At 44.0% G+C, this 15,812-nt stretch overlaps 1 protein-coding gene and 1 long non-coding RNA gene across 4 annotated transcripts in view; one reads left to right on the top strand and one right to left on the bottom strand.

Annotated features, from left to right (window-relative positions):
• Nucleotides 1–993: 993 nt before the first annotated feature.
• Nucleotides 994–15,062, bottom strand: LOC122726434. Its single transcript, XR_006352794.1, has 4 exons — nt 14,878–15,062; nt 3,935–4,037; nt 2,200–2,297; nt 994–1,689 (listed from the first exon to the last, which is right to left on the bottom strand). It is a non-coding gene; the product is annotated as an uncharacterized LOC122726434 (long non-coding RNA).
• Nucleotides 15,063–15,282: 220 nt separating this feature from the next.
• MYSM1 (Myb like, SWIRM and MPN domains 1) overlaps nt 15,283–15,812 on the top strand; it is a 30,355-nt gene continuing 29,825 nt past the window's right edge. Inside the window, exon 1 of one of the 3 annotated variants that reach the window (XM_044001593.1) lies at nt 15,283–15,389. In XM_044001593.1, coding sequence (XP_043857528.1) covers nt 15,322–15,389 — 68 coding nt within the window. In that variant the 5' untranslated portion in view covers nt 15,283–15,321. The remainder of the gene's footprint in view (nt 15,390–15,812) is intronic. The other 2 variants (XM_044001592.1, XM_044001594.1) reach the window with 2 other exon arrangements.

Raw genomic sequence — 15,812 nt, forward strand, 5'->3', positions numbered from 1 at the left:
GGTTGCTGTCATTGCTTTTAAATATATGACATGGAATTAGCTTTCCACTCTGTGTTCAAGCTAGATGGTGATAGAGTCTTTCAACATCTTTCTCCGGGCCCTCAACTGTCTTCTCAAGCTGGTCTGTCATGACAATTTGATGCTTGTTCTTAGGAATATCTCTAAATAGTTTCACCTTTCCCTGATGATCCTTCCCATGGCAATGATCACCACACACCATCTATAGATTCTGGAATGTTTTTACACTCTGGAAAATATTGTAGCAAAATGCATTTATTCACAATGGCTATAACAGACACCAGCTTTTCCAACTTACTCCATTTTAATATAGTTAGCCAACGAGTTGAATTTGAGCCATTAAACTCAAGGGCTTTTTAAAATTCTATTCCGAGTGTGCCCATAACTCTTTGAAATTCTAATGAGGCTTGATTCTTCCCATCTGTTTACTTTATTATTAGGTAGCACTTCTGGAATTTGCACGCATGTCATCAGATTCTTTGGCTTTTCCCTCTTCAAATATAAGTAGCCACTAAATTTCTGCTCTAATTTCATCTAATGTAAGTTTAAGAATGAAATTATTTGGGCAGTTAGGTGGCTTAATGGATAAAGCACTGGCCCTGGATTCAGGAGGACCTAAGTTCAAATCCAACCTCAGACACTTGACCCTAGGTAAATCACTTAACCCTCATTGCTCTGTACCCCCCCCAAAAAAAGAATGAAATTATTCCATATAATTGTACAAAATTGATTGTAACATTGTTGTGCAAGTTGAAATGGAGTATATCATTGACAAAAGGCAATATATGATAAGGCAATATAAAGTCCTTGCCTATATCACATTCCTTAGCATAATGCCTGGTGCATAGTAGATGCTTACTAAATGTTGCTTGATTGTTAATTGTTCAGATCTGTTTTCAGATTTGTCATAACATAGTACAGGCACACAATTAAAGCATTTGTATCTTTAATATATTTTATGCATTCTTACGGGTTAGCAGTTTTAAGTGGTCATCTCCATCTTCACCGAAGCATTTAGAGTAGGTAGGGTCTTGGTTCTCTTGATTTGCCCTGATGTATCTCACCTTCTTGTGGTACCAGAAGATGAAACAGAGCAACTCACTTCAGTCCTTCTTGTCAAGCTGATCATCACAACAATTTCAAGTAGGACCAGCCTGTGACCCTATGCTGACTCATCCCTTTCTCAGATTTATAAGAGTATGCCCCCCAGGGAGATCAAAGAAAGAAGAAAAGGTCCTCTAAGTATAAAGAGATTTCTAGCAGCTCTTTTTTTGTGGTGGCAAAGGGCTAGAACCTATAGGGATGGCCATCAATTGGGGATGGCTTAACAAATTATGGCATTTTGGTACTGAATAAAATTATGAAGGAAATGGTTTCAGAGAGACTTAGGAAGTCTTGTATGAACTGATTGATGCAAAGTGAATTGAACAGAACCGGGAAAACAACTAATACCAAAAAACATTACAAAAATGAAGAATTTTTAAAATTTAAGAACTCTGATCAATATAATGATCAGAAGTCCAGAAGATTGATGAAGAATGCTCTCTCCCTCCTGACAGAAAGATAATAGACTAGCACACAAAGTGAGAACCTAGTTCTGGGACTTGGCTAATGTGGGGACTTGTTTTGCTTGAACATCCTTTTCATCACAGGGGTTTTGTTTTTCTTGTCCTAGTGGTGGAAAGGATAGGAGTGGAAGAGAGAAAAAGAAATGATTGGTAATTGGAAAAAATGAAATTTAATTTAAAAAAGAGATTCACATGAATAGTTACAGTCTACTGGCTGCTATGTTAATGCTATCGCTAGGAATGCCAAAACCCAAATTTGTTGGTCTTTTAGAGTCTCTGCTAGGCTCTCACAGCTACCACTGTGGGTCTATTGTGGACACACAAAGATCCTAATGGATGTCCATCATGCTGGCTGGCATAATGGATGAAGAGCAGGGCTTTGAGGGGGATGACGATGATGTTGACTGTGGTCGTGGTGGTGATAAGCTTTAGGTAGCATTTTAAAGTTTGTAGAGCTCTTTACTTAAATGATTTCATTTGGTCCTCACATCACCTGTTGTGATAGATGCTATTATTATCTCCATTTACTAGCTGTGTGACCTAGAAAAAAAATCACCTAGCCTTTCTGAATCTCAGCTTCCTAAAATGAAGGAGTCAGGCTATGTCAAGGTACCTTCTAGCTCTAAATATTAGATTCATCCCAGAGAACACTTCATCACATGCATGAGGGTGATCCCAAATCATGAAGAAAGGGTCAAAGGATGACTTTACCTAAAAAGGAAAGAGAAGTATAAAAAGGTTAGAAAACTGTCCCTTCCCAATATAGTTAAAATTTAAAAGTGTGGGTGCTTAAAGGGTCAAACTTCAATGGATTGGAAAATTTTACATCAGAAGCCTTTTATGATTCCATAAAAACAAGGTATTGCAAGAAGGCTGAGGGATCTGCATTCAAATCCTGCTTGGAACAATTAACATCTGTGCAACCATAGACAAGTTAATTACCTTGTTAAGTCTCATTTTTCTAATCTATGAAATGGAGCCAATAATAATAAAGAGTGGACTGCAGTGAGGTTCAAAAGAGAGAACTCGGGTAAAATGTTTTGCAAATCAGAAATGCTGATCATTATCATCATTAAGATAAGATTGTTGGCAGAATCTACTTTAACATATTGAAGGCAACTTTCTGGAAAGGGGTGCCTTCTGGTTTCAGGGAAGAGAAATATACACACACACATACACACACACAAACACACACACACAGACACACACACCACACCATACCACACCACATCACATCTTACCCTTTCTGGAAATATCAAAGCCATTTCAAACACCCTGCCAAGCACAACTGCATAAATCTATAGCTTTCTCTATTACCTCTCCTCTATACAGATGAATTCCCTGTCCTCCCCTTCCCCCCAAATTAGCTTTTTAAAATTTTTCGAATGTGAACTATTTAGTATCGAAAATAATAACAAGTTTACTGGCAGTTATGAGCCATCATGTAATAATAACGAGCTTTAAGGAGAGCTCTAACTTCTGGGCTCCAAAGAACTTTGTAAATATCACCTAATTAACATGGACGCTAACGTGCCAACTTTCTCGGTATTGATACTGAAATTATGTTTTGCTGTTCTCAGAAGAAAAAAAAAAGCCCAGAGATCTGGGTGGCACGAGGAAGGAAAGAAAAGAGAGCTAAAGAGAGGGATCGCAAATGGATTGCAGTCTTAACGCTGATGAACCAAGAGCAGAGCTCTTTATTGACTTGGTTTCTTCCAACCCCACAAAGGGGAAGTTGGAGGGTAGTTTGTCCTTGCTCATTTTGATTCAGTCAAATTGCTCCAGCCAGAAGAATGGATGAAACTGGTTTAACAAGAATGTCCAGGTATATGACGCTCTAAGGTTGATCCACATGAGCCCCAAACGACCCTGTGAGGTGGGTGCTATGATTATCCCCATTTCACAAATAAGAAAGAGTAGCTTGGAGCAGTGAGTGGTGTGGTTTACCCAACTCACCAGAGACTACAAGTTGCTGAGGATATGCTGACTTGTGTTAGTAGAGGGAGTTTCCTAACCTGAAAATTTTCTGTATCAATAAAAAGAGGTCCAGTCCTTATGCACAGAGAACTGAGACTCAGAGAGGTACTACAGATAGGAAATGGAGGGAATGGGATTCTTCCTGGTACAGTGGAGTCCTGAGAATCCCAACTTTACCAGTTACTGCCTGTGTGATCTTAGACAAGACCCCATTTTCATATCTGTGAAGTTGTCCTTCCATCATTTTCAGTCGTGTTGGACTCTCCGTGACCTCCTTTGGGGTTTTCTTGGCAAAGATACTGGAGGGGTCTGCCCTTTCCTTGTCCAGCTCATTTTACAAATGAGAAAACTGAGGCAAACAGGTGACTTACACGGGGTCACAAAGTTAGTGTCTGAGGCCGAGTCTGAACTCATGAAGATAAGTCCTCCTGATACAAGCCCAGTAATCTATCTCCTGTCGCATCCAGCTTCCATCTGTGAAAAAGGGATGTTAATTAATAGTTTAAATTAGAGAAGTAGAAGATGAACGCATGGAGTTGTTTCAAGGTTTCAATAAGATCATATCTCTAAAGCACTCTGTAAACCAGAAAATACTACATAAAGACGAGCTACCCTTAATCCAAGTTCATAAATTCCCCCCCCCCGTTATTCTGTAGAGTACCTTTGCTGAATCAAAATTAGTAACAGACTCTAACCTGCAGATCTCCCTAGATGGTGTCAGAAGAATGCCAAGTCAGTAAAGCATCTGCCTCATATTTGATATCTGAAATGAGAGATTTGTATTAGGTGGCCTCGAAGGTCCCTCTAAATCTCTGACCCCCAAGTCCAGTGTTCTGGCCCCTTCCCCACTGAAAGTGGAGGGGGGTGGGGTGGGGAATACAGCTTATCTGTATCAATCAAATGAATAAACATTTATTAAGTACTTACTATGGGCCAGGCAGTATGCTAAATACTAGGGTTACAAAAAAGGGCAAAAGACAGTTCTTACTTCAAGGCCGGGTTTTTTGCCTTTTTTTTAATGTATTGTTTATTGGGGGGGGGGTGTCTGGGCAATGTGGGTTAAGTGACTTGCCCAAGGTCACACAGCTAGTGTCAAGTGTCTGAGGCTGGATTTGAACTCAGGTCCTCCTGAATCCAGGGCTGGTGCTTTATCCACTGCGCCACCTAGCTGCCCCTCTGTATTGTTTATTTTTAACACTTTAAAAATTTTGAGTTCTAGATTCTCTTCCTCCCTCCAATCCTCCCCCATCCATTGAAAAAGCAAACAATATATCAATTATACCTGCGAAATCATGCAAACCATTTCCATATTAGCCATATTGCAAAAAAAAAGCCGTGAGAAAATTATACTTCAATTTGCATTCAGAGTTCACATGTTCTCTCTTCTCTCTCTCTCTCTCTCTCTCTCTCTCTCTCTCTCTCTCTCTCTCGGTGCATAGCATTTTTCATCATGAATCCTTTAGAATGATCAGAGTAGCCAAGTCTTTCAGAGTGGATCATGATGACAACATTTCTGTTACCATGCACAATGATCACCCAGATCTCACTTCACTTTGCAACAGTTCATATAGGTCTTGTCATTTTTTTTCTGAAACTACCCCCTCTTCACATCCCACAACACAATAGTATTTCCTCACAACCATATAACATGATCTGTTCAGCCATTCCCCAGTTGATGAGCATCCCCTCGATTCCAGTTCCTTGCCACCACAAAAAGAGCAGCAATAAATATTTTTGTACAGACAGGTCATTTTCCTTTTTCTTTGATCCCTTTGGGGTACAGATCTAGCAGTCGTACTTCAAGCACCTTCCTCACTTATACAGGGAGCATCACCACCCAGCTACCCAGGTACTCTTTCCCCTCCCTAAGTCTTGTGGATTAGACCTATACAATGCCTCCAGAACCTCTTCTCCTTTCACCACCAATGTAATCCTGTAACTCAATCCCTGCTTGCCTGACTCCCAACCACTCCATTCAACAAACAAAACTCAACCAATATCTAGTAAGCACCTCTGTTATTCTGGGTGCTAGGGATACAAAACCACAACATCACCTAAGAAAGAACTCCCTCATAATTATAGCTCTTCCCAAAGAAGAAAGAGCAGTGAGCTTTGAATCAGGAAAGATTCCAACTCACCCTCTGTTCCTTATTAGCTAGGCAACGAGGGACAATTTCTTTCATTTCTCCAGGCCTCATCTTTCTCTTCTGAAAACAAGAGCATTGATCCATATTCTACCTACCTTTTAAGGTTGTTGTGAGGAAGGTGCTTTGGAAACTTTGCAATACTATAAAAATGGGAGTTATCATTATTTTGCAATCTGTTGCCTTCTCAGAAAATGTTCTTTAAGTGGAGACTGGATGCCTTTATTATGGGCGGCTAGGTGGAGAAATTCAGAGAGCGCTGGGCCTGAAGTCAGAAAGACCTAAGTTCAAATATGGCTTCAGATACTTCCTAGCTATGAGACCCTATTTAAGTCACTTAATCCTCTTTGCTTCAGTTTCCTCATCTCTAAAATGAGCTGGAGAAGGAAATAGCAAACCAGTCCAGTATCTTTGCCAAGATGACTCAAATGGAGTAGTGAAGAATCAGACAAGACTGAATGACAATAAAAAGATGCCTTTACCTTGTGGAGATTGTAGGGATTGTTGATGCTTTCAGGAAGACTTGACTTAGATAGCCTCTGAGCTCCTTTTAAACTCCATGAATCTATAATTCTATTTTTGCAGGAAAGGGGGAGGGAAGTGTTTTCTTTAAAAAAAATAATAACAATAATGAACCAATCTTTCTACACCAACGATTGAGATTTGTTTTTAAAGGGCACCTGGGAAGTTGGACTGATTGAATTTCTATTACCCCTTGGACTGAATCGATGAAACAAGGCCTAGGAGGGGAAAGGTTCATTTCTGCAGGGAAAGTCTAAACAGGCTGGTTGCTGGCAGTTTACATAGTGGGAAAATTCACAGGTCTCGAGTTCAAGGTCATTTATTTTGCACAAGGTAGCTTCTATTTCACACATGCCAAAGCTGGGCTGGCAAATGTGTATTTGGCTTTCTCAATATTCATTACATTGTAATTGTAGCTTTTGAAAATTAAAAAGCCAAGAATGCAAGAAAAAAAAGTTTTACAAGGCTGGAAAGAGCTAATATTTTTGTAGGTGTGTTTGCACATGGAGCCAGGTTATAGGAGACAGAGTTCTCCCTCCCCACCCCCTTCATTTTTCCTCTCTCCTAGACTTGGGGACATGACTAACATCATAACGAAAAGCCACCTTTGTGAAACTGATGGATTTCCAATAAACTCAGAGCTCATTAGTACTAGATTTTTGTAAGAGAAATTTTAATCTGGCTTGCTTTGTGGGTTTGGGGAGCATTTTCCCAACTGCTAGCAGTCGGGACTAAGCTTTGGGAATCCCACAATACTTTTGCCTTTCAATCTGTGATGCTGGGAGTTCACATCTAGAAGTTCTTAATGGGAGATTTTGGAAGAAGGGGGGTTGAAAATGCCCTGATTAATCCCAAGTAATTTTAGTCCTCCTAGACCACTTTAGACTCACCAGAAACTGTTTAAGATACCTACGTTCAAGTTTCCTCTGTTTCATCTTCTAATTGTGTGATTCTGGCACAGTCGTTGTATATCACCGAACCTCATTTTCCTCATCTGTCAAACTGGAATGGTTATACTTATAGTGATAGTTGCCATTTATAGGCTGCCTTAAGGGTTTTGCAGGTGATCCTCACAACAATTCCATGAGGCATGTGCTCTTATTATCCTCATTTTACTGATGAGAAAATCGAGGGACAGAGAGGTCAAATGATGTGCCAAGGGTCACACTGCTAAGGGAGGATCTATCGGACTCGGGTCTTTTGAATCTAAGTCCAACATTATCTATATGCTTGAACAGCTGGCTGTCTCTGCAGTGATGATGTTTATACTGGGGCTCCCATCAAGGCTCCCTGGGTAGGGAGGAAGCAGAGTGAGCTGGAGGCTCTGAGGTGACAGTCACAAGGCTTTGCACAGGAAGGAGGGAACCTGAGAGACCAATGCTGAGCTACGGTGATAGAAAGGGGTGTCTGAAAGAGGCAAAGGAGAGAATAGAGAGGCTCCCATCACCTGCTAGCCCTGCGTGGGAGGCTGGGTGAGAGAAGCAGCAGCCAGACTTGGAGAGAGCCAGAGTTCAGGGAATGCAAGGAAGCAGCACCCGGGCCTGCTCTGGGTCCCTCTCCCAAGACCTGGTGGAGGACCCTGAGGTGGACACATGGGGGAATCAGTCTCTGCAATGCTGTGAGGGAGAAGTGCCCCATCCTCTAAATATGAGGGAAAGCCCTGCCTCTGGTTATGAGGCTCAAAGTGAGAGAGACAGAGAGACAGAGACAGAGAGACTGAGAAACAGAGATGCAGAGACAGAGAGACAGAGACAGAGACAGAGACAGTGAGAGAGAGACAGAGACAGAGAGACAGAGACAGAGAGACTGAGACAGAGACAGAGAAGCAGAGATACAGAGAGACAGAGAAACAGAGAGACAGAGACAGTGAGAGACAGAGAGACAGAGATGCAGAGAGACAGAGACAGAGAGACAGAGACAGTGAGAGAGAGACTGAGACAGAGACAGAGAAACAGAGATGCAGAGATACAGAGAGACAGAGACTGACAGAGACAGAGAAACAGAGATGCAGAGATACAGAGAGACAGAGACAGAGAAACAGAGGTGCAGAGATACTGAGAGACAGAGAAACAGAGACAGAGACAGTGAGAGAGACAGAGAGACAGAGACAGAGAAACAGAGATGCAGAGATACAGAGAGACAGAGAAACAGAGAGACAGAGACAGTGAGAGAGAGACAGAGATGCAGAGATACAGAGAGACAGAGAAACAGAGAGACAGAGACAGTGAGAGACAGAGAGACAGAGACAGAGACAGAGAAACAGAGATGCAGAGATACAAAGAGACAGACTGAGAAACAGAGAGACAGAGAAACAGAGATGCAGAGATACAGAGAGACAGAGACAGAGAAACAAAGATGCAGAGATACAGAGAGACAGAGACAGAGAAACAGAGAGACAGAGAAACAGAGATGCAGAGATACAGAGAGACAGAGAGACAGAGACAGAGAAACAGAGGTGCAGAGATACTGAGAGACAGAGAAACAGAGAGACAGAGACAGTGAGAGAGAGACAGAGAGACAGAGACAGAGAAACAGAGATGCAGAGATACAGAGAGACAGAGAAACAGAGAGACAGAGAGACAGAGACAGTGAGAGAGAGACAGAGATGCAGAGATACAGAGACAGAGAAACAGAGAGACAGAGACAGTGAGAGAGAGACAGAGACAGAGAAACAGAGATGCAGAGATACAGAGAGACAGAGAAACAGAGAGACAGAGACAGTGAGAGACAGAGAGACAGAGACAGAGAAACAGAGATGCAGAGATACAGAGAGACAGAGAAACAGAGACAGAGACAGTGAGAGAGAGACAGAGATGCAGAGAGACAGAGAAACAGAGAGACAGAGACAGTGAGAGAGAGACAGAGATGCAGATACAGAGAGACAGAGAAACAGAGAGACAGAGACAGTGAGAGAGAGACAGAGATGCAGAGATACAGAGAGACAGAGAAACAGAGAGACAGAGACAGTGAGAGAGAGACAGAGAGATTTCTATACATGTGTGTATATACGGGTACATATGTGTGTACCCGTATATACATATATGTATGTGTCTATATGTGTATGTGTGTACATATATGCATCATGTGTTCATTCGTCTATACATATGTGTGTGGATACACATGTGTATCTGTTTGTGTGTGTATGCACATATGCACATTGTGTGTTCATGTGTCTATACATATGTACGTGTATGTATAAATCACTGATACAAAGAAGACCCAGGGCCAGGTAGCTCGTTTTCTTAGTCTTTACAGAGTGTGGTGCTAAGTAGTGAGGATAAAAATGGCAGAGACAAGATGTCCCTCCTCTCAAGGAATTTACATTCTAATGGGGAAAACAAGACACAAAGGGGAGTTGTGAAGAGGCCAAGCAGCCTGAAGAACAGGCTCCCAATGGAGCCATCCCCAGGTGGAAGGTAGAAGCTAAAGGAGATGAGAGAGGGGGGTTGGGGGAACAAGGCCCTCGGAATCGCTGCCTCCCACACAGGGCACCAGGAAAAGTTACCCCATGTTAAAGGTGGACTTTGGGTCTGTACTGACTCAAAACCAAACGTTTTGAGCACCCCACCCCCCATATGTTTTCTTTAACATTGGCCAGAAGACATAATTAGGTCCAAATGAAGGGTTTTTAATGGAATGGCATAATAAGAAAAGTGCTAATAGGTCCCCCATAAACCTGGGGCACACTCTCTCAGAAACACACCATGCCTGCCATTAGCAGGAAGAATGGACACATCGGAGTTGCACATGTTTGATCAGGGGATGTGTGGTGACCCACAGAGGCACCACCTCTGTCCAGATCATTCATGATTCCCACGTCACTCAGCATTTGGTGTCTTCCAATGATGTCATTATACTGCTCTAAATGGACCTCTTTCTAGCTAGGTCTGCTCCCCTTGGAATCCTTGGGGTCACATCCCAACCCTTTCACTTACTACCTATGGTTGTGACCTTGGACACCTGGTTTGACCTCTCTGGCCCTCAGTTTCCTCCTCTATACAAAGAGTGGGCTGGGCTAGATGGCTTCTAAGGTCCTCTCCACTTAAAATCTATAATCCTAAGATTCTACTTGATGCCAAATCAACCACGCCCTGTTTCCATCACTGGCCCCTACTTGGCTTCAGCAGGAGTGCTCAGCTGAGATGCTCCTTCTTCTCACTAAGAAGAAGAATAGGCTCTGCCATTTCTCTTTTCACTTAGATCCCAGAAGCTCTGTTAGAACACTCATATACTAGGGCAGCTAGGTGGCGCAGTGGATAAAGCACCGGCCCTGGATTCAGGAGGACCTGAGTTCAAATCCAACCTCAGACACTTGACACTTACTAACTGTGTGACCCTGGGCAAGTCACTTAACCCTCATTGCTCCACACACACAAAAAAGGACACTCATACACTAGTCTGAGCAATACAAGGATCCAAGACAATCCCAAAGGACTATTGATGAAGCACACTATCCACCTTCCAAAGAAGGAAGGAACTGATATTGATGGAACACAGACTGAAGTATGCTATGTTTCACTTTCTTTCATTTTTTTCCTTTTATTCAAATTTTCTTGTACAAAATGACTAATATGGTCATGTTTTACATAATCGTACATGTATAACCCGTATCTGATTGCTTGCCACCTCAGGGAGGGGATAGGGGAGGGAGGGAAGGAGGGATTTAAAAAATGGAACCCAAAACTATAAAATTAAAATGTTTATTACTAAAAAAAAAACAAAAAAAAAATACAGGACAGACACTCAGTCATAGGACAAAGTTAATACAAGTCTGTCTGTCTGTCTGCTCTTGGAATCTAAGCTCTCAGTGATAAAGTTCTTTTGAAACACAGAACAGTGAGCCAGGTCATTAGAACCCATAGACATAGTCTCTTTTGAACTCACTTCCTTCTAGGTAGAATCAGTGCCTTTGTCCCAAGCCTTATAATTCTCATTTAACCATTTAGTGGATCTTGTGACCCAGAATAACGATTTCAGAGGACTCTGTCATAAAAGCAACAACAACAACAAATGTATAGGAGCTGTATGGCTGGGAGATTGGGAAATGCCTTAGTTTCCCTCCACCATACAAGATCCTTTGGATCTAGCAAATGACCTGGAAGGAGAAAAAACAAAAAACAAAAAAATTGAAAATTAAAAAGCATTTAGGTGTAGCAGCTGTGAGCCTATTGGTCTGACTACTTACAAATGCTGCCATTTCCAAACTACCCAAGCTCTGAGCTGCCCTACAAAAGGAAAAAGAATATAAATTTGTCACATAAGAGAGGCATCTGATTTAAATCAATATAACAAACCTTTTATAAGCACTTGGACGATGCAGCAAAAGCCAGTCTGCCCCCACCACCACCACTGCCACCGCCGCCTTGACAGTCATGGAGCCTCAGACCCAGATTTAGACAGCCCAGGAGCCCTGGGTAAAGCCCCCAGCCTCCTGGCTCTTCTTCCAGTTAAGCCCCTTGTTGAAATGACTCAAGATAAGAAATGGACACGATTTTATCAAAGGAAATAACATTTTAAAAGATGTATTATGAAGTGCCTAAGGCAGGATTCAAACTCTTCAGGGTCTTCCTGGCTCAAATCCAGTGTTCTATTCAATGACATGACCATTAGGGCTCTCTATATAGATACAAGATCTAAGAGCTAGGCTAACTCCCTCATTTTGTACATGGGAGACCATAAATGCTGGACTAGGGAGTTTAGATTTCATTTTAACAGCAAATGCAGAGCCATGAGAGGTGGTTTGTTGGGAAGAAATGGCTTTGTACACCTTGAAGGGCTGTCGAAATGTGAGTACAAAGGATCATGGGATTGGGAGCTCCAACCCTCCCTCCCCCCTTTGGCAATTGAGGAAACTGAGGCCAAGACACATTACAGACAGGTGAAAATCGCACAGCAGAACTGGGATTCAAACCCGAGTCCAGTGAATAACTTAATCCTTCTTGTTCCTCACTAATTTATTAGTCTACGCTGGTCTGTATTCTATTGCCAGTGTAACCAAATGCCATCGACCACTTCAGCCCTTCTCTAATATTTGAAACCCTTCTTTTCTTTCAAGACCCATTTCAGACGTCTGTCTTCCCAGCTGAAAGTGATTTCTCCCCCCTCAAAGTTTCTTGAGTCTTTCTCCCTTTGGACTTGGACACATCTACACCTTAATGTAGCGTGGGATCTTCCTCGATGTGGGTTCCTGGAGGCTACACCCAGGTTCAAGTGGCTCAAAGCCACAGTCGAAGAGCCCCCACCCATAATTTCCTTTTAACCCACCAAACCAGATTATACATCAATCAAAGCAAAAGGCATTTAAATAGAAGAGAACAGCAAAGCAAATAACAAGGGAAATGCCCCATACATACAGGTCTGTGACCTGGCTAACAGACCTCTTTGCCTCTGAAGCCTCCACTTGCTGCTTTATCCCATAGCTGCTGACAGTGTTTCCAGGCGGATGTTATCTTCTGGTTCTCTGATGAGCTATGCCTGCCATCTACTGAATTTTCCCTGAATTGCAGAGGCAGGGGAGTGGTCTCAGATTTTTGATTAAATATCTCAGTGCCAGAGAGAAGGGGTTTTCCTCCCCGTGGGGTACACAGACACTCCCTTTAGGGGTTCACAGATAGACTTCAGGGGGTCCGTGAACTTAGATGGGAAAATAAGTACATCCTCATTTTCACCAACCTTTAGTTTCATTCATAATCTAGTGTTCAATTTTATGCATTCACAAACATGATAGATCCTGAGAAGAGGTCCCTGGTAGGTTTCTCCAAATTGCCAAAGGGGTCCATGACATGAAAAAGGTTGGGGGCTCTCTGCCTCGGAGCTATTTTAGCATTTTTGTGAGTTAGATTACTCAGCAAAAATTCCCTCAGATAAAATTTGTCTTAGGGGGTGGGGGGGGCAGCTAGGTGGTGCAGTGGATAAAGCACCAGACCTGGATTCAGGAAGACTTGAGTTCAAATCTGACCTCAGACACTTGACACTTACTAGCTGTGTGACCCTGGGCAAGTCACTTAACCCTCATTGCCCTGCCAAAAACAAAACAAAAATTTGTCTTTTGGAATGATTTTACTTCCCCTTCAGAGCAGCTTCCCCAGCCCCACCTGACATGTGTGCACTGGGATGAGTGAATTCTGTCCAACTCCTGGCACAGATGATGTCCTGGAGTGTTACTCAGTAAGACTTGGGGGGAATAGGTTGAAGAGGAGCTGCTAAAGATGGTCCTCCAACGAAGCTGGAATTTCAGCCAAGTTAACTGCTCAGACTTATCCCACCCAATCCTATTCTTTTTCTTTTTTTTTTTTTCTTTTTTGCGGGGCAATGAGGGTTAAGTGACTTGCCCAGGGTCACACAGCTAGTAAGTGTCAAGTATCTGAGGTTGTATTTGAACTCAGATCTTCCTGAATCCAGGACTGGTGCTTTATCCACTGTACCACCTAGCTGCCCCCCCCCCAATCCTTTTCAAAGCTTTAGAGTTCTTAAAAACTAGATGAGGTTCAACCCTCTCATTTTACAAAGGGGGAAACTAAGCCTCAGAGAGGTTATTCAAATCCAATTTTGGACACTCCCTAGCTGTGAGACCTTGGGCAAGTCACTTCACCTCCATCTGCCTCACTTTCCTCATTTGTAAAATGGGGGTAATAATAACACCTGCCTTCCCAAGTTGTTGAGAGGATCAAATGAGTTAATTGATCTATGTAATGTGTTTTGAAAACTTTCAAAGTGCTGCGTAAACTCCAACTTTTACTGTTGGGATCATTATGATCATCATTGCCCAGGGTCACATTTGCAGGGTCTGTAAAGTCCATTTAAGATCATAGGTTTGCATTATTAGTCTGTGATGCTATGTGTTATATAATAATACCAAATGTCATATATTATAAATGTTTATGGATTGACTAACAACCTCTCTGTTCCTGATCTGTGAAATGAGGAGGTTGTCACAATCTGTAAGTCTCCTTTCGGTTTCAGATCTAAAGAGGGGTCAGTTCTGTGACCCTAGGCAAGACTCTCTAGACCTCAGATTCCCCGCTGGCAAAAGATGGGAGTTTGATTAGGTCTCTGAGGCCCCTTCCAACTCCAGATTTATAACCCTACGTAAACTTTGAGGCACTACACAAAATCTCAGCTGCAATTATTATTCCCTGTGACCTTGGACAAGTCACTGTCCCTCTCTAGGACTCAGTTTCCCCATCTGTAAAATGACTAGATGGCCTGAAATCCTAATTCACTTGAAGCTTCCTGGCCATTAGTTCTTTCCTCTTTCCATTAAATGGTCCTCCAACTCGGTGATGTAAAGTCACTTAAGCCTTCTGGGCTTCGGTCACCACCTCGAAATCTCCTCCAGCCTCGATCCTGTTCCTTCCCTTCCCTGGGCCTTGGCAAGTCGCAGTGACACTCAGACCACGGAATGAAACTTACTATAAAGTAAAGCATGGATCACGTGGGACTTTGCCGGATGACGAAGCTTTGTTAAGAGGCTTTTGTTTTTCAATGGTGTGGGGGGGGGATAAAAATGGGGGGGTTGAAAAAATGAAATTTAATCTAAATGCTCATCAAATCGAAGATAAAGTCAATGGCAAAAAGAAAGCCAACGCACCAGCCCTGGATTCAGGAGGACCTGAGTTCAAATCGGGCCTCAGACACTTAACACTTACTAGCTGTGTGACCCTGGGCAAGTCACTCAAGGAAGACAGCTCGGCACAAAATTGACAGCGTCACAAATTTAGAAGTGGGGGGACATCGGAGACCATCCTGTCCACTGTTCTTGGGGGCCGGACCCCTGGCTTCCATTCCATACCACTCTCCGACCTCTGCAGGCTCGCCGCTCCGCCGGAGGCACGAGGCCCCGCCCCTCGCCTCTGGGTCCGCCCCTGAGCCTTAGCCCCGCCCCCCACGCTTAGCACGCTCTCCCCCACCTGTAAGTACGCTCCCGCGCTACAGCCCCTCCCCTTACCGCTCGCTCCAACCCTGCCTTAGCCACGCCCCCTCCCGCCTCTCCTCTCTGCTGTCGCTCTCTCCCCTCCCCATAGCTTTTTCCAAGTCTCGCGGGATCTCACGCAGGGTCGCGCGGGGCCGCGGCGGGGTCGAGAGTCGCAATCATGGCGGCCGAGGAGGCGGAAGTAGACATTGAGGGGGACCCGGGGGCAGCGGTTTCTCCTCCACACGGGTGAGGCCGGGGGCGGGGGGGAGGTCGGGGCCGCCTCAGGCAGAGGCAGGGCCTTTCAGAGCGGGCCAGGCCGGGGTCACGGTCAGGGTCACGGTCAGGGTCACGGTCAGGGTCACGGGGCGTGCGGCGCCCGGGCCGGGCTGGCCTCGCCTTCTCGGTCTGTGAACTGGGAAGGTCGCACTCACACGTGACCCCGGGCCCGGGGCCCTCCCTCCTCGTACCGAGGAGGAAACTGAGGCAGCTCCTTCGGGCTTTGCACAGCCCTTGGTGGCTGGTCTAGCCGCGCCACGTGACCCAGGGAGGCGGCGCCCCTCGCAGGGTCTCCCCTCACCTCCCGGGCACACAGTAGGTGTTCAATGAGGGGCTTCTAGGCTCGGCTCTGATGATGCCCCTCCCCCTCCCCCGGGGTCCTCCCGGTGACGT

This window comes from Dromiciops gliroides, chromosome 4 (genome assembly GCF_019393635.1).
Source record: "Dromiciops gliroides isolate mDroGli1 chromosome 4, mDroGli1.pri, whole genome shotgun sequence".
Lineage (NCBI taxonomy): Eukaryota > Metazoa > Chordata > Mammalia > Microbiotheria > Microbiotheriidae > Dromiciops > Dromiciops gliroides.